This window comes from Grampus griseus (assembly GCF_964374135.1).
Source record: "Grampus griseus genome assembly, chromosome: 9".
In the NCBI taxonomy this organism is placed as follows: Eukaryota; Metazoa; Chordata; class Mammalia; order Artiodactyla; family Delphinidae; genus Grampus; species Grampus griseus.
Genome location: NC_139003.1, coordinates 67,720,236 through 67,743,301, shown reverse-complemented (window position 1 = coordinate 67,743,301; position 23,066 = coordinate 67,720,236). Strand labels below are relative to the sequence as shown.

Here is a 23,066-nt window from a genome sequence, read left to right as displayed (position 1 = left end):
TTGCTACACATAGTGACTCCAATTTTGGACACTAGACAAGTTCACATGTTCTCTCTGCGCAAGTACAATGTTTTTTTTTAAACTACAGAAAAACTCATTCCTGATCATAGGAAAAAACAATGATTTAAATTCTGGTTTCCATTTTGTGGACTGAAAAAAAGAAATAGGATATGATGTGACCAGAAATGCTTTGAAAACATCATGGAAGAATATATAATGGCTTATTATTTGCTGGTTCATACATGTACTACAACTAATGTCACCAATTCCAAATTGTAGCAGGTTCATTTGCCTTTAGCTTCAAAAGAGACAAAATTTGAACCCAAGAATTTCTTTCAGGAGCAAATCTTTCTTAAAAGCAGCATGGATTACATCACTCTTAGCAGTGCACAAGTAGATGTCAAACTACCATAATGGTTAGACTTATTAATTGCTTAACCTAAGGTCTCATAATCATGTCTTCAAGTATTACATAATTAACTCATCACTGATTACTTTGTTAAACTACTTTGTTATTTTAATTTGTTCACCTAAGTTATGATTAAAATATGCCTGCGTTAATAGAGTTTAGATAATTGAATAACACCAGAAGAAAAGCTATATCATCTACATCTAAATATCTAACTCTTGATATACTGATCAATACTGAGTACAGTTTGCATTATTGAATTTTTTTTATTTGTACTGAATACAGTCTCAAAGTAAATTAACCTAATTCATAGAAATAAAAATGAAAATTTACCCATTTTGATTTTGAAGTAGAGGCCTTTATATTAAGCTCACCAAGAGAATTTGAAGGTCTAGGCATGTGTGAGTGCTTCTTGGGTTAAAATGTAGCCAGACAGGGTGTATGTTAAAATATGTAACTCATAGCATGGTTTTCACAAGATTTTTCCACTGTCGTAAAAAAACTGTATGAGAAACTTATGTAGATATGTCGACAAAGAGAAATATCAAGTGATGAAATCCTTTTCAAATTAAAATTAGAGTTGGAGACAGCTTCATCCCTGACACAAATTAATTTTGAAAAGTGCATTTGCTTGTTTCCCACACATGTTTTTCTTTGCTAAAAACATGCTGTACAAATAGGAAAAAAGGTTGCTTATTTGCAGAATTCTATAGTGCCTTTCTAGTCTCAGGGATGTTTAAAAGCATCTCAAGACATTAAAATCCAACAGCAATATTTTTTTTCCAGATTCACTGTAGCCAATAATCACATAGAAAAGTTGTGGCTGACGTGTAATTGCGGACCCTGCTGTAGTCCCACAGCCTTTTCTGTTTATGCGTTTACCAGAGTAGATAAATACTTACTTGTTTAATGTGTGCAAGTTCTATATAAATAACTTTGGGAGTCAAAATAGCAATTTGATGGCCACCAAAAAGGTGGAAAAGGCACACTTCTTTCTTACTGAAACTTGCAATGTATACATTTAAATATATAGTGTTTAGTTTAGTTATATGACCCACAGTATTTTATGTTGATTTTAGTTTAGTAATGCTTGGGAAATCAATTCCTCAGCTGCCAGGGTCCACCTCATGGGGTGATATCATGAATACGGGTTTGAAATGGAAATATGGATGCACTAGCATGTTTCCAAAGTAAAACTGTAAAGGCAATGCTATCCTTTTCAATAATAGACACAGTCAAAACAGTTTGAATATTTAACAGGGTCTTATAATAGAATATATAATAAAGTTACTGTAGATATGTCTAACCCAGATTATTTGGTGATATATTTCAATATGAGGCATCTGAGAATATCCAATATAAATTTGGAAACAGGTTTTTATAGTCTTAAATTCCCCTGGTTGCTGTACCCTGTAAAACATTATGGGCACTAAAATTTTGTAACCAATGCTTTCATATTGACATGTTTTAATAGACCCTTAGAAAAAATCAATATATTTAGTGGTACTCTCATAACAGAGAGTGTCGCTTGCACAATTTAGATCTAACTTAGGTCCTACATGAAACCTCTCAAGTCAGTATTCAGCACATACTGTTTTCTTCCAGTGCAGCCCACTGGGATTTAATTTAATTTCCTAAAGTTCTTAGGTGGTAACTGAAGTAATATGAAAAAAGAAATGTGAGCTAAATTGAGCATCAATTATAATTTAAATCCATGAAATGAATGTAATAAATGTGTATTAGTAAAGGAAGGATATTAACTAAAGCTACCTGTCTAATAAGCATAGACTTTGGGAACTTAGAAAAGTGATCACTGTGAATTCCTGTGAAAAATCTATTTTTGTCCACTATATTGAAATATAATAAAGTGGGAAATTGAACATTTAAAAATGCCTTTTGCATCAAATAATGAAATATTAACTGTGAAGTTAAATATATCTTCATACTATTAGTACTGTCTCAAAATTTGTTTAGCATCAGGCAGCTCTTTTAAAAGCTATCATATAATAAATACAACCAACCATGAACTGCTTATAATTTGAATTAAGATCTCATTTTGACTTATTAAAAATATGTAAAAATTAGATACTTTAATTCAGCTTTGGAAACTCAAAATCTCAATGCACAGTTTTTTTTTTATATCCTTATTGGAGTATAATTGCTTTGCAATGTTGTGTTTCTGTTGTACAACAAAGTGAATCAGCTATAAGTATACATATATCCCCACATCCCCTCCCTCTGGAGCCTCCCTCCCACCCTCCCTATCCCATCCCTCTAGGTGGTCACAAAGCACTGAGCTGATCTCACTGTGCTATGCAGCAGCTTCCCACTAGCCATCCATTTTACGTTTGGTAGTGTATATATGTCAATGCTACTCTCACTTCGTCCCAGCTTTCCCTTACCCCTGTGTCCTCAAGTCCATTCTCTACATCTGCATCTTTATTCTTCCCCTGCCACTAGGTTCATCAGTACCAAATTTTTAGATTCCATATATGTGCATTAGCATACAGTATTTGTTTTTCTCTTTCTGACTTATTTCACTCTGTATGACAGACTCTAGGTCCATCCACCTCATTACAAATAACTCAATTTCATTCCTTTATATGGCTAAGTAATATTCCATTGTATATATGTCAACGCACAGATTTCTCTACCCAATGCCCAGTGAATCATGAGGCTCTCCAGTCTGGCTGATGGGAACTTGTACTCTAGCTGGCCCTGTTGTGAGCTCTGGGCATTGCAAGCTCTAGTCCTTTTCTAACCTTTGATAGTCTCCTCACATGTATGAGCTGATATACGAGACTTGATGGGCACCCGCTGCAGATGAATAGAGTTCTGTCTATGCAGCTCTCTCCTCTTTGGTACTGTCTTCCAAATAATAGCCTCCCTGGCTTCTCCCAAATCCCAGCTCCATCTCCTCAAATCAGGGAGTCCACCAGGCCCCTCTGAGTTCCCTCTGTGTGGCAGCATAGAAACTCTCTCAAGGTAGTAACCTGGAGCAATAGTGAGGGGTCATGTCATTTGTATCCCGTTTCCCTGGGATCACTGACCTTTGTTGCCTGGTGTCCAGGGTCTTGAAAACAATTGTTTCAGATATGTTGTTTTGCTTTGTTTTGTTTTGTTTTCAAGTGGGAGGGAAAATCAATCCTTGTTTCTCTATTTAGTTGGGTGCACATTCATTATTAACAGAATGGAATCATAGATTGAAATATGACTACAACATAACTATTCTTCAAGTTATGTTACTTAAAGTTTTTAAAATAAAATTTTTTGCTTTTATTTCTTACACATTTTTGTAGAAACTCACTATTCCATACCAATTCAGTGCTTCTGAACTATATATTTGTTATACATTTTAGGCAATATATTTTCACCTTTGATATATTTATTTAGTTTGCTTCTTGTTTGAAATTATAGAAAATGGTCATTCTAATTATATTTCCTTATGTATGCTTCAACAGTAACCAAACATTCTGAAAATACTGGAAAAAAATATAGTCAATACTGTTATATATTTTTGAAAAAACAGGATCTTATTTCAGTATAGGTTCTTGAGATCCGTATAGAATTACAAATTGCTTTATGATATCACCTTGAGTTCTGTTCCTGTGTCTATGTTGTAATATTGGGAAGCATCTTCAAGCCTTAGGTTTCAGCACAAGGTATCTAAAAGGAGCCATCAGAGTCACAGGGATGATGAGGTAGCAGAGCAAGTGTGCCCCAAACCAGATTTTCTGCCTTCACATCAGAGGTTACAGACACTTAAGTATTAGGAAAATTTTGACCTTATTTTACAGATGTTTGGGAAGATGAACATTTTGAGTCAAAATAATGACTTTAGTAGATCTTTTCAGAAAATCCTAAAAATGTACAACCTTGATACAATAAAATCAAGACATTTTCATTTCTAAATCCTTATAAAACTATGGAAAATATTATCAAATTACCTCTGACAATACACAAAGTTCTTTAAAAAAGAATGCATACAGACACTATTATTTTAGGACATAGTGTATGGGTCTGATATTTCCCTTTGTGAGATTTGTTGGGTGGGAAAACATGAAAGGTAATTATGTTGATCACCAGAATTTTTCTGTGGAATAGTAAGAGAGTGATACCCCCATTCGAGAAGAAAAAGGCTTTCTTCTTTATATACCTGTGGGCAAAGGGAGGACTTCTCACACCTTCATTAATTGTTTAAGCAACATTGCATCAAACATGTAATTGTAATTTTTGAGTTCCTATGTAGTTAACGTTGCCTCATGAGTATTTTTTCTCATCTACTTAAAGTTGCAGGGATGTTTGCTTTTTTCAAGCATAAAAATCTGGACAGCAATTCCCGCACTGAGAAACCTATGGAAATAAGAGCTACCAAACCGCTTGGGATTTGAAAGATAATTTTAAAGGAGGAAAATTAATTCCTTGCTTCATAAGCTTTTTATAGTTATGGACCTTCTCATTTTTTGTGATAAAGACTTATAATATATTCAAAGCCTAATTTAGAATAATTCCATTTTAGCACTTTAGGACAGCAATATCTTACATGAAAGATATACTAGCAGTCAATGGTGTAAAATGGTAGTAAACCCAATGAAAAGTGAAATTGTACTGTTATAAAAAATTAACAAGCTTCATGTCATTTCACATCTTGTTTAAAAGACAGGAGGCTAAGTATTTACAGGGGTCAAAGTCTATAAAGTCTATTCTGTTTTTCCCTCCTTTGTGTTTTTTTTTTTTTTTTTTCTTTTGCGGTACGCGGGCCTCTCACGGCCTCACGGGCCCAGCCGCTCCGCGGCATGTGGGATCTTCCCCGACCAGGGCACGAACCCGTGTCCCCTGCATCGGCAGGCGTACTCTCAACCACTGCGCCACCAGGGAAGCCCTACTTTTCCCTCCTTTTTGCTCTAGTGTAGCTGGACTATGGTCCTACCAGCACGGATTAAAGTAGTGTGATTTCTAGGCAGGGATTTTGTCTTTCTTGCGCACTCTCTTAAACTCCTATTTACCACAGTTCCTAGCAAATGCTCAATACATATTCATGGAATGAATGTGCAGAAGTCAGAGAAGATCAACTGATTAGTCTGTCAAAGGATGTAATATGGAAAAACTTAAGAGTTTCATAGGAAAATGGACTCTAAAGGAAGCATGTGTTCAATATTGGATTTCTTCTTCTGGTAATCTTAGTTTCCTTTAAACTCAAACAGTTTTAGGACAGTTTTGTTCTTTAAGAAATTAAACATAGAAATATTAAAGTATTTAATGTTTTAAATATTTAACACAAGCATTTAGTATATTAAATTATTAAATAATTTTAATTTTAAGGACTAGAATACTGATATTAAATTAAATATTAATGTGATATTAAATTATTTATTAAGCCAATTAGAATTATATTAAAGGCATGAATAATAAACACAAATGTAAAATAATTCAATAATTCAGTCATTCATTCAAAAACCATATTAGCTACTGACTATGTGCTGGGCAGTGTCCTGGGTACTTGGGATATAATAGTGAATAAAAAGATAAAACATCTCTTAGGGAGTAAGAGAAGACAGACAACAAACAGCTAGAGAATGAACAAACAAGCAAATGTATAAGTGTATGGGCGTGATAAGTTGTATGGAGGAAAATACAACAGAATAAGGTTATAGAGCATTGTGGAGAAGTACTATTTTATACAGGATGAACAAGGGCATGCAGTAGTTACCTGAATGGAATGAAGGAATAAACCATAAGGGTCACTGTGGGAAGTCATTTCAAGCCTAAGAGACAGATGAAACAGATTTGAATGGGAAGGATGTTTGTCATATTCAAGGAAGAGCAAAATTTCTGATGTAGCATAAGAATGAAAGACAGAAATGATTCAGGAATTATATGATAATAGTGGGTATGTTGTGTAGAGGCCAGAGTAAGGACTCTGAGCTTTATTCTTACTGAGATTTCAAGCTCCTGGGGGATTTAGAACATAAGAATGATATAATATGACTTAGTTTAAAACTAATGACTTAGTTTTAAAGAGATAGCTCTGGCTACATACCAGGGGAGGGAAGCCAGGATAGGTGGACACACAATTTAGAATCAGAGAGACCAGTTAGGAGGGTATTTTAATATAGTAGAGATAATGTTGGGGGTGAAACATGGTATTTTTTGTGTGTGCTGTTTGTAGCAAATATCTTTATTCTGGATGTATTTCAAATATAGTGCTGATGTATTAGAAGTAGATAGTGAGAGAAAGAGTCAAGGATGAGTTATGGGTTTTTGGCTTGAGCAAATGAAAAACTGTGGGTACCATCCCTAAAACGAAGAGAAGTGGGGAGCGTGTGGTGTGGAGAAGGAAATCAAATACAGGGTTTTAGGCAGGCTAAGTTTCAGATGTGTAATAGCCAAGTAGAAGCTTCACTAGGCAGCTAGATAGCTGTATTAAGTTGGTTTTCACTCAGACACCATTAGCCAGGAAGCAATTTGTGGAGAGAGGAGTTCTTTATTCTTTTCTGTCCAGGTATCATAAATTCCCTAACCAAAACAAAAAATATATTTTGTCCTGTCTCTGAATTTCCTATGATATTTGAAAGAGCTTTTATTTGTGCTTCCTTAACTTATTGTAATTAATTAAGATTAGCCTAAGAGCCATTTAGAAAATTAGTATAGCCTGAATATAATAACAATGATAATCATCACATCACGGATTGACTTCTTACTTTATGCCAAGCACTCTTCTAAGTACTTTATTATAGTATTTGCCAAACTCATATTTTATTTCAGATGTACTGAACACATAAGAGAGGCTTAGAAATGCTGAACAATTTGACTGGTTACATGGCTAATAGGTTCAAATAATTTCAAGCGCTGCATTCTTATAGAGCATTTAAAATCATGCTATAGGTTTGGGGCACAAATCATTTCTCCCTTCCGTATTAATTTTTCCCTAAAAGATCAAAAAGAAGCAATAATGGTGTAAGAAGCATTTTTCTTTAGAGACAAAATAGTTCCCCTAAGCAAACATTAATCTACTCAAGCACACCTAGTTACCTCTACCACCAAGAAAATATTTTTCTGGTGTGTTTTTTGTTTTGGTTTTTGTTTTTGTTTTTCTGCTTTACTGTCCCAAAGCAGCCACCATGGAATTCCACATACCCAAATAGTACTCTCTTGCTCTCCATTCAAACGTTCTGGAGTTCACTGAACTCCTTATCCTATATCTGATATCCAGCACTGTCTCCATATTCCTAAACATTCTGACACTTTTTATTCAGTTTTTTGACCACTCAACAATACTCTTCTACTAAACTATTGTCCTGGAGGGTTAAAGCCCCTTGGCAATTCTGGGTGCCATTGTAGGCATTTAGAAAGTAACTAGGGAGGTGTAAAAAGTTGGCCATGAGAGACAGCGCTGATTTAGAAGATGATACGGAACTGAGATATTGGATGTGAGCAGCAATTGCAATTGGTAACAAACATTTGTTTATAACTTTGGACAGATGCTACTTAGTTGTAGGTGTGTATATTAGTTAGTAATGACTTGAAATTACCTCTAGTTATTTCAGGAAAAAGAAAAAAGAGAGAGCGTTCAATCACTATTTTAGACAACATAAAACAACCTTCGGTGTTCTCATAAAGGTGAAACATAAATACCATCAGTGAGTAGGGAAATCGTCCATTGGCTGTGCGTCTAACTCCTTGCTTTTACTGATCCACTCTCAATCTGAAGTGGTAACCATCTGGCCCTAACATGAGCTATGTAACTTCAGTATAGATCTCTGCTTCTGCCCCCTTTAAGTTTGTTGCTCATATGTGTTCTACCATTGTCACACTTAAGGGTCAGGTAGGTCTGTTTTGAATTTCAGAGGCATCATTTATTTCTGTGTGATGTTGGAAAAGTTACTTCATCTTTTGATTCCAGCTTTGTTTTTTCACATATGAAGCATATATGATGATACCTACTCTGCAAGTTTGTTGGGAATATGAAAAGAATTAGTTAGCATGTGTGAAACACATAGCATGGAAGCTATAAAATAGTAGATGCTCAATAAATACTATTATTAAATTTTTACATGTAAACAAAATGCATAATTAATTTATAATTATAACAAAGAAATATGTGGTTTTTGTTACTAATTCAAAAAAGGACCCTTGACATGTACAAGGAACATACAGATTTCATCAAATAAAAATGTGAGTGGATGTGCATAATTTCTTTCATGTATGTGTTTGCACTCATAACACATTCTCCTTTAAATATTTTCTTTATTAAAGACACTTTTGGGTTTGAAACCACGAAGAATTGGTGATATTAAAAATAACCATTGAAATGTGATATTTATTCATAAAAATGTAAGTGATTTCTCCATATGTGGAGGCGTGTTTCAAAGAATTACAAAAGCCAAAACATCAAAGGAGAATTATTAGAAAGAACACTTTAAGCAAAACATCATTAGAATTGTCTAATTCATTCTCCAGGTGTCCAACAAGATAACTAAATGACATTAGGAAAACCAAAATGTTCTCTGCATATTCAACCTTCTTGAAAAATGTCAGTAACAAATGGTATAACAAAATAAAATTGAGTCTGTTATTGTCAGCTTTAAATTCTGATGCTCCTTTGGATGACTCATCTAAAGATCCATTGGTCTCTGTGTTTGTTTGACAGGTACTATCACAGGTCACTCTCCTTCTGAGGGCTTGCTTCATTATCCTGACTTTGACCTCCATTGGATTTCTTCTGGATCAAAAGTAAGAAATGAAATTCTTTCATTTTATGTAACTTTATAATGTGGTTTTAAAAATATATGTGAAATTTTGAAATTCAGCAAATGTTTGTTATTAAAAAAATAAAGTTGAAACTACAAATTCACACCTTCATTTTAAATGAGACAGAGTAGTGGTTTGTCTGGTTTTAAATCAAAGGTCCATTTTAAATCTAAGCCCTTTAAGTGAAATTTAGGTTTTTCAAGTATATTAAGAAAACTTATAAAATATAGTGATTAAGTCAGCAAAACATAGAGTATAACTCTGAGTATGTAATAAAACCTAAAAATTATTTATTTTTCCTTTGCTATTGAACAGTTCAGAATATACACCTAAGTGTATATATAGTTGTCTCTCGGTATTGGCAAGAGATTGGTTCCAGGACCTAGCCCCGCCCACCCCCATACCAAAATCTGCAGATGCTCAAGTCCTTTATGTAAAATGGCATAGTAGGGTTTCCCTGGTGGCGCAGTGGTTGAGAGTCCGCTTGCCGATGCAGGGGACACGGGTTCGTGCCCTGGTCCGGGAAGATCCCACATGCCGCGGAACGGCTGGGCCCGTGAGCCATGGCCGCTGAGCCTGCGCGTCCGGAGTCTGTGCTCCGCAACGGGAGAGGCCACAACAGTGAGGCCCGCGTACCGCAAAAAAAACAAAACAAAACAAAATAAAGCTAATGCATGTAAATGACATTTTATTTCAGACCTAAGGCAGCTGTTCTGGAAACTTTCCGTTGCTTGGTGTTCCTAATGCTGTGTAGATTGGGTCATCTGAAGTCTTTCATCCCTTCTTTGTCATTTGCTTTTGAGGTAAGATATTTGCTTTAGGCAGCTATAGCAGGATTAAACATCTGCTGCATATTTAATTTATTCATTCAGCAATGTTTTTGTCTATTTATTTTGTGACTAGTATTTGTGGGAAATTTTTACCCATTCACTTACTTGCCAGTACTTATTTGTTTTGTCACCTTGAGCTAGTTAATATTGTTGAGTCTCAGTTTTTTGGTCTCTAAATTTGGATTGATACTATTAACCTTCATAAAGTGGTTGGACAAATTGCATTGCATGATGTTTATAAAGAAAGTAGGCCATGTAGTTGTTTCTCAACAAGTGGTAGAAGTGACTTTACAAAAAGTTCTTGGCAGAGTCTCTGCCATTTGAGATTTTTCTTTTTAGGCTGTTAAAGTGAAAATTGTGACTAGGATGTTTTGTTAATTACTTACGAGAGTTAATAATTCTATAGAAATAAAATCATTAATGTAATTGAGATTTTTCTACAACTGAAAAATATGTTTAATTTGACCTGTTAGGATTAAAACTTATCTTCCAAGAACACTGAACTTTTGCATTCATATTTATGATTTTGAATCTTAGATAACTGTTAAAAAACATAATTCTCATCACTATTGTTTTAATGGACATGGTTTTATTCTTTTAAATCAAGGGTTATATTGTTTAACTTTGGTGCTGAGCAACCCGCCAGCATCCTCGGAATGTGCATTGTGTAACCTTATTTAAGCATGAAACATAGATGCTAATATTCTCTCCAGTGTTAATGGAAAACTGAAAGAGACACTTTCATAATTGTGTAATAATTATAAGTTGGGACAGGCGCTTTGGAAGACAATTCAGTGATACTTATCAAATTACAGATACTCATACCCTTTGACGCAGCATTCCACTCCAAGGAATTTGTGCTACACAAATGATACGCTCACACGTGTGCAAACTGATGTATATGCAAAGTTAGTCATTTGTAATGGAATGACTGAAAACAACCTAATAGCCATTAATAGGGAACTGCTTAAATTTTGTGATTCACTCACAAAGTAGAATATGCATTTACCAATGGAAAGAGCAAAGTTTTTAATACCAGTATGGAGCATTTATAAAAAATACATATATATTTGATCTTGCTGCATCATGTGTGTATATATTAAACAGAGAGAGAGAGAGAGGGGAAAAGAGAGAAAGAGAAAGAAAGAGAATGAAACTTGAAACAGGAGAATCTGTGAAGTATGCTACCATACAAGGTGTATAAGTATAAAAATGAAGAAGGGGAGTTATATGCATATAAATGTACAAATATTTTTACATGTATGTAAATGTATACAGAAATATAAACAAGATCCTTACACGTGGTTGCCTGTGGGAAAGTGAATTGTGTGACTAGAAGAAAAGAATAGGGGGAAGATTCTTCATTAAGTTAATATTTTTTGGTACCTTAAAATTTCTGAACCATGTAAATATATTTCCAATTTTTAAAAAATCTAAATTAAAAAAAATGAAGTATTAAATCTTATTACCAGGATCTTGGATATCATCTAATCTAACATATATATTTAAATAGGCATTAAATAAAGTTAATATGTCTACATGTATTTTGTTTCTTGAGGTTACAACCTAAAATCAAAATAAAGAAGCATAAATTATACATGTTTAATGAAGTTTAGTAATATAAATGCAAAAAAAACCCCTTAAAAATACAAAAACATAGCATTTTCACATTTTATATGAGGGAAGGCCTTCTAATTGAAGGCATGAAGGAGAGTAATTCCATTTAATGAACCTACTCTTGGGTATATTGTGGTAGTTTACCTTAAATGCTCCAGAACAAAGAGAGAATGTAGGTTCTTTAAGTTGTCCATGTTGCAAACGTAAAAAGGAATAGTTACAAAAAACACTGGGGTTTGTGATGGTGGGATAGTGAAGGGCAGTGTAGTGTGTCCAGCTTTTGAGAGTGATGAACTCTAGGGGTGAAATGCTATCTGTTTACTTAAATTAGTCAGTAGGTGAAAGCGAATGTTAGGACTTGAGCTTTGAAGCCATATTGTCTGAATTTGATTCCTGGCTCAGGAACTTACTTTCGGTGTGTCCTTGGGCAGTTATTTGATCACTTAAATATTCTTGGCCTTAACTTCCTCATCTGTAAAGGAATAAACTAATAATATCTATCAAATAGGGTTCTGAGAATTAAATGAGATAATCTATGTAAGAGATTTAGTACAGTGCTTAACACATAGTACATGCTTAATAAATGTTAGGTGCTATTATTATTATTTTATATGAGCTTAAGGGTCCCTTGAAATAATTTTTTGGCTGGCAACGAGATCCAAAAGTCAAGTTTGGGAACTACTGACATACGGGTTGGGAAGGAGAAACAATGTTGAACTTAATGTTATGGTAATGGATTCTTAGCCTGACACTCACTTTTTTGGACATTGGACTCTGCCTCAGGTCGTTCACCTGTAAAATAGGTTTAACGAGAGCTAATATGCATAGAGCTCATACTATGTTCTAAAAGACTTACCTGCATTATTTCGTTTAGTCTTCATATCAAACTTATGATGTGATTAGTATTCTTATTTTCATAATGGAAAACTGAGTAACAGGTTGAATCACTTGTTTGAATTCACATAGGTAATATGCAAACAAGTCAGGATACAGCAAAGGCAGTCTGACACCATAGCTCTTGATCACTAAGCAATGTTTTCTTCCATGTATTGATAGCAGTACTCACCTACCTCAAGGGGTTTAGATGAAATTTCAGATGCAGTGTAACAAAAGTACCTTGAAAAATGTGGAGAGCTAAAAGGTCTTATCCATTTAGCTGCAAAGTGCTCTGAAAAGACTAATAGTTTGAATAAGTTACCTCTGAATTATCTTTGGTTTATGATTCAAGGAAGGGAGGACCATGGCCAAGTCTTTCAAGCTGCTTACCTGTTCTTTCCAGAAAGGCACACACATGGCCAATTCTTCAAGAACAGATATTGCCTGTGATTTGCCACTAAAACGTTTCCTTAAAGTGGTATAATAATGATGTCTACTCCATGTGGCTTGGTGGAAAAATTAAATGACACAAAGGAAGAACATAGGAAGCACTTGATACATTTTAATTATCATTATTCATATTACTATTATTACTGCTATTATTGTTGTTATAAAAAGTATTTGTACTACTCTTATCATTATTAAAATATTATTATTATTAGCCACTGAATTTCCGAGGTTAAACCTGAATAAGTCTTCTCTGACCAGAGGTCAATAACTATGTGGTAAAGACTGGGCAAGTATTTTATTATCAACATTTTTACCTGTGAAATAGGCTTTTTTCGACTTCTTTTTAAAGTTCAAAAATTTAAAAATTAAAACCAGTTACCAAATCTTGTTTCCTAATTGTGAATTTCAAATTTGTGTTTTCCTAACATTTTTATTTCTTAGAACTTTATGTAAATCTTTGCCATTTATCAAAGTTTTACTAAAACTGTTCTTTGCACCCCACAAGTTGTACAGAAACCTAATGAATGGCCTCAGTGACTCCATTCAATATGAATTAGGACTGACTGACTAGGAGTGATTATTCTACAAGGATACAGTGTTCTCATCATTTTTCTTTGAATCTATCATTAGAATCAGAGACATTGAAGCAATTAATCCTCTTTCCTTTATAAATCAATGTTGTATGTATTGCCAACATCAGCTTGTAGCCCTACGACTCTTCTCTGTTTATCTCGAAGGCTGGTTGGAGATTGTCTGTTATATTGCTTTATCATGTAAGCCAAATTCCATAGGTGTGCATGACAACAGTCCTACGTTAAACAAGCGTACTGCTGACCACACCTGTTCAGCTGAAAACACATACACACAAGCACACACAGACTAGAAAATTGACCTTAAATTATTTTTCACTTAGATTATAAAAGAGCTCTTAGGTAATTACAATTCTGAGTCAGAAATACAAGGTATAATTTGAATCTGATCCTGTGACTTCCATGTGGAAGTTTTATTCCCTTTAGCTTGGATCCACGAGAGCATTAAGTAAGGGTGTGGTGCTCTTGCTATTTATAAATAAAATTTACTGGTATACAAGAGCATAGTTGTCTATCTAGTGCATGAAATGATTAGTCCATGCCTTTGTACATTTCTTTTTGGATAGATCAATCAATATCTTGACTGACTCACATACTTTTTTAAAAACTTGCTGTTTTATGTATAAGAAATTTGACAGAAAACCAATCACCTCACTGTTTCATTCACTCATTTCTCACTCACATAAGCAACACATATTTTTTTTTCTGCTGGCTCAGGTACAATTTGTTTTTTCTAAGATCACCTATGAATTTGTGATTGATTTAACTTGCATCAGTAGCTTTAAACATGTCTAACCTGAAAGACACTTAAAGAAAAGATAGCAAGGTCAAAGATGAATAAATATTTTGATAAGTATATAGGTATATAAGATAACGGGAAACACTTGTTTGCATATATTTTGATACTATATATATTTTGTTTCACATAACTTTTTATTTAATTGAGGAGATAGTTTAGGGTACTGGAAAAAGCATTGGCTTTGAAGTCACACAAATCTAAGTGCCATTTCCAGCTCTGCCGATTGGTTGTATGGCCTTGAGGGATTATCTAAAATAACCACACGTTCGTTCCCTCAACAAAAAGGAGAATAAAAAACTTATGGAAGTTGTTTTTATGTTCAAAGGAGTAAAGAGGATAGTCTGTAGAACCTACCATAATATCTGGCATGTAAGTAATAATTGTATCCACTAATCTATGCCATATTCACACACACACTACATACCCAAACTACATACACACATTTAAAACAACGTTTTGAGAACTAGGGCATTAAAAGCAATGAAAACAAAAACCTGAGAATAACTGCTTATTAGTTGATTCCTAAAGAACATGCAATGTCTATAAATTTAGACCTCAGAAAAACCCTAAATTCTTACAGTTTTTGCTTGAATCATTAAAATGGAAACACATCACTGTTAAATGGTGAACCAACTTATGTCTGCTGAAGGTGTGCACAAGAGGGGAGTAGAATTTGAACAAGCAGAGGGGAAGGTGGAGAGCACTTGACTGAAGGGAGATTACAGTGAAAGGTCTGGAAGCAGGGGTGGCCATGGACTGTTTGAGTGATGAGATGAAACTAGTGACAACAGCCCAAAGAGTGGATCCTAATAGGAGGTAAACACATGCTCACAGAAGACAGAACCAGCCTGCCTAATGCTCTCAGTGGCAAAAGGAAACGTTTATTCAACACTTACTGAACGCCTGATCCAGCAAAAACATAGCAAAAGCCTTCCCTTTGTGAGCTCGATTTTAATCAGTGTATTAATTTTTGATTGCTGTAAAAAACTTACCATAAATTTAGTGGCTTAAAACAACACACATTTACTGTCTAACAGTTTCCATGGGTCAGGAAGTCAGACACAGTTTCATTCTATGCTCTCTGCTCGGGATCTCAGAAGGCTGCATTTCAGGTGTCCACTAGATTGTGTTCTCATCTGGAGGCTTATCTATGGAAAAATCCACTTCCAAGCTCACTCAGGTTGTTGACAGAATTCATTTCCTTGCAGCTGTATGACTTAGGGCCCCACTTTCTGTGGCTTTTGACTGGAGGCTGCCCTGAGGTCCCAGAGGCCGCCTGCAGGTCCCTGCCATGTGGGCTTCCTCTGCACAGCCGTCTACTTCATCAAACCCCAAAGAGAAACTCTTGCTTCAGGAAGGGCTCAGGGCCTCTTTGAAGGATTTTTACGCGATTCAGCCAGGCTCATCCAGGATACTCTACTTTTATCAAATGAAAAAGTAGATGTCCTCTTAGTGCCCTGACCACATTTTCTACTCCTTTCCTTCTTGCCTGTTTAGTTCCAGGCATGTGCAGTGTTCTAGAAACATGCTCAGTATACCCTGCCTCAGTACCTTTGCTCTTGATTTTACCTTTGCCTGCTCTTTCCCAGGAATCCACAGGACTTTTGCCCTCATATCAGGTCTTACCTGAAATGCCACCAGCCTTCCTTGGGTACCATTTTTGTTGTTGTTGTTATTTTCTAATTTTGCCTCATCCACCCCTGATTTAATTTTCCCCTTAGTATTTATATGTATATAAGTATTTGTCTGAATTATTGTCCGTACTCTCTCCAACTGTGGCAGACAGAACATTGAGTGACCCCATAATCCCTGCCTCTGCTGTTTATGACCTATCAGCCTATATAATCCCCTCCCCCAGAATGCGGGTGAGACTTGTGAATGCTTCTAGCCAATAGAATATGGTAAAGCATTTATTTGTTGATTCAGTAAATGTTGAGTGAACACTGACAGCACCTCCTCCACAGCTATAATCACCCAAATGGGAGAGAGCAAGTTGTTGGAATTTTCACCTTACATAGAATGCTGAATTAAATACTGAATACTTCAAATAACAAGGCATGCATATTCAGATGTCCCTTGTTATCCAAAGGGTTGATCAAAATGCGTGTGTCAGGAAGTGAAGGGAGGTTTAGCAGTTCTTAGCAGCATCATGTTTCATGGAGTCTTCCTTTCTTCTTTTTAGTAAAATTCAACCGTCTTTGCTGTTTAAGCTATCTGTTCCTACAAAACAAACCAACCCCAAATTTAATGTCTTAAAATAATGAAGATTTATTATTTCTCACAATTCTGTGGTGTTTCTACCGCTGTTTTAATGTAGGCTCACACATCAGGCTGTATTCAGCTTAAGGGTCAGCTGGGCTGAATGTACACAAGGGTCACATGAGGGGATGTCCATTTTGGCTGTTGATGGGAACACCTTTATTTTCACTCCACAAGACCTCTTTCCAGTGGACCAGACCAGGTTTTTAACCTGGCAATTTCAGGATCATGACAACTGAATCTGCCACACTTCTTGAAGCCTAGGCTCTGGAACTCAAAAAGTGTCATTTCTTCCATATTCCATTGGTCAAAGAACATCACCAGGCCAGCCATTGTTCAAGGAGTAGAAAGATAGACTCCATCTCTTGATTAGAAGAGCAGGCAATTATAAAAGGGTATGATGAATTTATGGCCATTATCTAATCTACCACATTTGGGTTTTATAATTATTTAGGTTCATCTCACAATGATGATTAGTATATCACAGGATGTAGACATATTTGCCTGAAGCCATCTTAGTTGGTTCATTTCAACTGTACATCTGTCCTCATTATGAATGTGGAGAATAGACTGCACCCAACTTTTTTTCATGAAATATATGCTAGTCTGCCATAAACATACTTATGGATTTATGTGGAAAAATAACACGCGCAGGCACGCACACACGCGCGCGCGCGCACACACACACACACACACTGACTTATGATATTCAATATAGAGCAGTTTTGACTAATCTATTTCAATATTATTCAAACCTCAAATATTTTTATCAACCGTACAAAGTTTGCATTTATGAAAAGTACCTATATGTTTTAAATAATACTTTCTTCATATCAACTCATAATTTTTCCATTATAGTATTTATTATACATTAAATTATATAAAATAGTTTTTAAAAGACAGAATGAAAACCACCCACCTTAAAAATATATATTACAATACCAGTGAAGTATTGTTAACACTGTGATGTGCTACCTGGGTAATCCTACTCTATATCACACTCCCACAGATACTACCATTGTTTTGTACTTTGTGTTTATCATTGTCATGCTTTTTCTAAACAAATTCTAATTTTTTCATATATTCTTAAATTTATCACTAAGCAATATTTGATTTATTTAAAAACTTTGAGTAAAACAAAATATCATATATGTATAGTTTCCTGCAATTTCCTTTAATTTACTGAACGTTTTGTTTCTAAAATATAGCCTTTTTATTGCATGTATTTGTACTTTATGTACATTGTATGACTGTATCCAATATCTATTCTCTAATCTTTGTTTCTAGCTTTTACTTTCACAATGCTGCAATGAAAATTCGTGCACAGGTCTTGTAGTGCACATGGCATATATGTAGTTTCTCTGGGGTTATACAAGTAGATGTGGAATTGTTGGATTGTAGGATGTGGCCCGTTTATATTCCTAAGAGAACGCTAATTTGTTTTCCAAAGTTATTGTAAAATTTACCACTAAAAGAGTATAAATTCCCTCCCCAAAGTCAGAATTGTCAGCTTTCTTAACTTTTGTTCATCTGGGGGATTAAATGATATCTCATTGTATTCCTAATTACCATCTTCTTGTTTATTACTGAAGATGATCATTATTTCATCTTCATTGGTTATTTATGTTTCTTTTCCAGTGATATGCACTTGCATATCATTTACCCATTTTTTCTATTTGGTTGTTATTTAGTTCTTTTGCTTTTTAGAAATTCTGTGTACGATACCATTCCTTCGTCATTTATATTTGTTAAAAGTATCTTTCCTCAGCTTGTAGTTTGTCTCATTGCCCCTGGATTGAACTCAGATAGGTTTTATTTCCACAGAGTAATGCCATATAATAGTATACTGCCTCCACACATAAACATGATACTACCATTCGTTATTATGAATTCTGATAAACATATACTTTTTCTTATATACATAGTGCTAAATATATCCAGCTACAGTTTTTTCCTGTAACTACCAGTATAAACCTATATGAATCTTGGACAGGGTTATGAATCTAGTCTATAATTATGCAAAAATAAAAAGCTAACATATAATATGAAGTTTAATTCCACAAGCCTGACTTCTTTAGCAAGGTTTATGGGCTGTTTGAATTTTAAATACATAGATCAGAATTTCCCCTATCCTTTTTTAGGAGAAAGTACTCAAAGTTACTTCAGAATCTTTACATTATATCAAAACTGCTAAAATACTGAAATGCTCCTATGTCCATAATGCTACGTTACAGAGAATATATGAGTCTTCTATTAAACAACCCAAATATTAGCCATTATTTCCTGTTCATTAGCTATTTATCCAATAGGTGACTATAAGCCACTTCACCAGCCAGATCACTGTTCCAGAATGTAATCCCTTTTGTACTCTTTAAATTAAGAAATTTGAAAATAACCTGCATGTGACATATTAGAGTATATGTTTTATAGGACATAAGAGGTATTTATTTTTAGGAAAATATGCAGCATTCATGGAATAGTATAAAATACACAAGCATTGAGGTTATTAGCAAATTTCCTTTAGATTTTTATGTGTGTTCATATAAGAAAGTTTTTCACTCTTCTGCCTTCACCTCTAATTCAATTTAAGTATCATTGCCACTTTCTTTTAAAATGTTTTTATTCTTTCACTCTCCCTTATATTCCTTGCATTTTTATTATCTAAAGCTATAAAATTTTCAATGTATAGCACATACAAACAGCAAATACTCTGTTCCAGGTCCTGTGCAGAGAGCTTTATGTGTGTAAACTCATTGACAGTGCACATGTATCTCTCATGTCCATTCATATACTGTTCTATAAGAGTGGATAGAACATAAGTAATGCATTGAATGTGGAGCAGGATTAGTAGCAAGTGAAAATAAACTATTGGGGTGATTTATATGAGGCTCCTTTTTAAAAACTCCTCTCCACTGCCTGTGTTTTTTCTAGAAATAATTACTTTTTCTTTCTATGAGCAACAACATACTTGGTAACCAAAATAAAACAATATTAGAATATAGTACTGCTTTTTTTGTTTTACGATAGCACAAAGAGACTACATTTGACACAGTGGATTGTAGATGATCACGTTAAAATTCCTGAAATTTACTGGCCCTAGTATGAGATTTTTAAAATAAATTTTGAATCTACATACAAGAAAATATTAATCCCTGATCGTTTTCTGTGTATCATATTTTCCTATTAAGATGGTTAAAAATTAAGAGATATAAATATATCTTATATTTTTACCCACCTGTCCCTTCTCCCTTAGGCTTTTAGTTGAAAAGTACTAGCCTGGGCATCTACAAAATACGGTTCCTTTTGCAAATACTTTATCTTCAAGGAAACTTTCACCATCAAGCACTTTTCCCCACATTTTAATACTATATGAATTATGAGGAACACTAATTTTACATATTTCTGTTAACTTATACTCAAATCATCAAAGCATAGGTATTTTATGAAAATTTTACATCAAAATATATTGTTTTTAAAAAATATTTTAAATGCCTTTCTTTTTGTTTAGTTTTTGTTTCCTTGCTTTTGCTTTTTGCTTGTTTCAGTTCTCTTGTTTGAAAACAGGAAGTGATTACTTGCCCAGAGATTAACTAGAAGAGAAAACATGTTGAATTTATTTTGATATCACAAACTTTGGAATTCTGAGTGATTTCTAAAATGGATACCATCTCTCTTAATTATATTGCTCAGATAAAAACAAAAATTTAGGAATGTTAGAAGTCTAGCGTTCTGCATCGCCCCTTCCTGACCACTGAACCAGTTTCCATCCTGTTGACTCACATCACTCTACATTTTTCATGGCTGTCCTTTTACCTGACTTATTTGTGGGTATAATCTACCAATGTCAGCATAGTGAATTACGAGCAGCAGCTTAAGGTAAACATCATTTACTCATAAGAAATTATTTCCACATCACCTTGGTTTTCGACTTGGCATTTAAAAAAAAAAGAACTCCTGTCCCTTTTTATAATCACCTGTTTTACATTTGAAATAACAAAGAGCCTCAAATTTTGCCTTCTCTAGTCTGAGTGTGCCACGAGCTGTGCTGTGATTTATGACCTGAGCATCCAACACTCTCCGTATACACTAACAAGATTGCCCACTGCGTTTGAAATATATCCCCCAAATGAAAGCAAACACAGCCTTGTGATATAAAGCCTTGTCTTCATCAAGGAATGAAACATACACAAGTTCTAATTTTTAGTCTTTCTTTTTTGCATTGCCTTTAAGAATGGCTAAAATAAGTTAAGATCCATGGGTGGACAGGATTTCACACAGTAGATGAGGGCTCTAAGGGGAATCCTGACCCTGAGAAAAAGGTGCAGGGATACTTGGCAGAATGTCAGCATGGTTTCCACTAGTACATGACAGGGACTCATTATGGGCTTGCTGTTGCCTGTAAGCTGGTTTCACTACCATCAACTATGAGGCCAGAATGCCTGGTACCAGATGCTCTCACCAATTGACCGTAAAATTGCTATGCATTTCTGGCCAAACCCAAGATTTTAAAAGCTCCCCTTCCCCTCCCCTCAACACCCTAACCCCCAATTCCCTCTAAAAAGCTGCTCATTATTCTTCCTTTGCCCCCTGATCTCAGCAAAAGAAATACTTCTGGAATCAATTAGAAATGTCTGCCCTTGATGAGGTTTGCACGTGAGTTTGGAGTTGTGAGGCTTTGATAGTGGCAGCCAACAGCTGCAGTTTCAGGTGGTAAAATCTAAGAAGGAATTTTCCAGGGTTTATTTACCGTCATAAAAATTTTAAAAATAGGCAATACACGTTAGGAGACTGTCTCATATGCCTTTGAAAATGAAGTTAAATTTGGATTATATATTTATTTTATCTGCAGTGAGCAAACTGGAGATCTCTGATTGGGGGAATCTTTCCATTGCTTTAATAGATTGTGTCAAATCGTTATAAATTCTGGAAATGGGGATCTCCTTTCTGAAGGTTAATGGTAAAAGAACATCTGTTATTTCTTCTGTCATATTAATTGCTTGACAACTAAAGATAGTCAAGGTTAAGGGAAGTCAAAACCCATTTTCTGAAAATAATGTGAATTAATACTGTGTAATACGTTTGCCTACTCTTTTTCTCTCTAGCTATATGTGTATATGTTACTTAATAAAAACTATAATAAGAATTTTTTTCCTTTTTAACCATAGTTATTTGGTAAGCTTTTATTAATGCTCATTTGATAAGATGCGATAAGCTTCTTTTTATATTTTGTATCCAATTAAAGCACATCAGCTATTGTAGCATGAAAATGACATGATTTTCCTAAAGCCAAATTAAAAGGCAAAGTAACACAGGTATTCAAATTATCACTGGGCACATGTCCGTTTCTTTCCTTAAGTACATGACATGCTTCCTGGAAGTCTGCTTCTGTTTCTCCTGCTGGCCAAAAAGCAGAGAAAATTTCAACGGTACATTTTTAGCACTGAAATTTTCACTCATGCCTTCAAGAAATATTACCAAGTTTTCTTCTCAGAGGATCACCATTAAAAACAGAATTTTAGGGCTTCCCTGGTGGCGCGGTGGTTGAGGGTCCGCCTGCCGATGCAGGGGACACGGGTTCGTGCACCGGTCTGGGAAGATCCCACATGCCGCGGAGCGGCTAGGCCCGTGAGCCATGGCCGCTGAGCCTGCGCGTCCGGAGCCTGTGCTCCGCAACGGGAGAGGCCACACCAGTCAGAGGCCCGCGTACCGCAAAAAAAAAAAAAAAAAAAAAAATTTTAGTTCCCAGAACTACCTATTACTTCTGTAGTCAAATGGAACTTTAAGCACCTGTTATTTCCTCTTAAAGTATTGCAATTTCTACTTATATAATGGTGGAGAGGTATGTAAAAGGAATTTTGTGTCTGTTTCTCTGGTAGTATCTTCATATTTAACGGCAACAGAGATAAGTTTAAATTTGCATTTTTATGAGAACTCTTACCACATGTGCAGACATCTGCCTACCAGTTAGTCTGGTTTCTAGATTGAAGTATATTAGTTAGTAAAACTAAATGAATAAATTACTGTATTATCAAGTGTACCTAATATATCATACAATTTTATTATATTCATGGAATAACTTTAAGTAGGCTGAAAAACTCAGTTGCTTAAAATACCTAATGTCACATGTATGCCACAATGTAATAAAGGTCAAAAAGACATATATTACCTAATAGTTTGCTGGGTAAAGTAGCATACCAACAACAACATAAACCAAAAGAAACAAGACTGAACAACTTAATTACCATCTTTCAAAAATAATGCCTTATTTATCCTTCTCAAGGTCCTCCATATGCTCTGCATGTTATTGGTGAGCCAAACTTCCTTTTACTGAGTAAAACAAAAAAAGCGATATGCAGCCTTTAAGAACATTCTAAAAGTTACTTCCTTGTGATCAACTTGTTACAGAAAGGAAAAGCTGACTAATTTGTTCATTCCTTTTCTCTGAGATGAAACATCCCGTGTTTTCTAAATATGTTCAGAACTAA

At 34.9% G+C, this 23,066-nt stretch overlaps 1 protein-coding gene across 2 annotated transcripts in view; it reads left to right on the top strand.

Annotated features, from left to right (window-relative positions):
- The window catches only part of AGMO (alkylglycerol monooxygenase), a 374,135-nt gene that overhangs the window by 213,521 nt on the left and 137,548 nt on the right, over positions 1–23,066 (top strand). For both annotated transcript variants that reach the window (XM_082662251.1, XM_082662250.1), the window contains exons 13-14: positions 9,060–9,142; positions 9,858–9,963. In XM_082662251.1, coding sequence (XP_082518377.1) covers positions 9,060–9,142; positions 9,858–9,963 — 189 coding nt within the window. The remainder of the gene's footprint in view (positions 1–9,059; positions 9,143–9,857; positions 9,964–23,066) is intronic.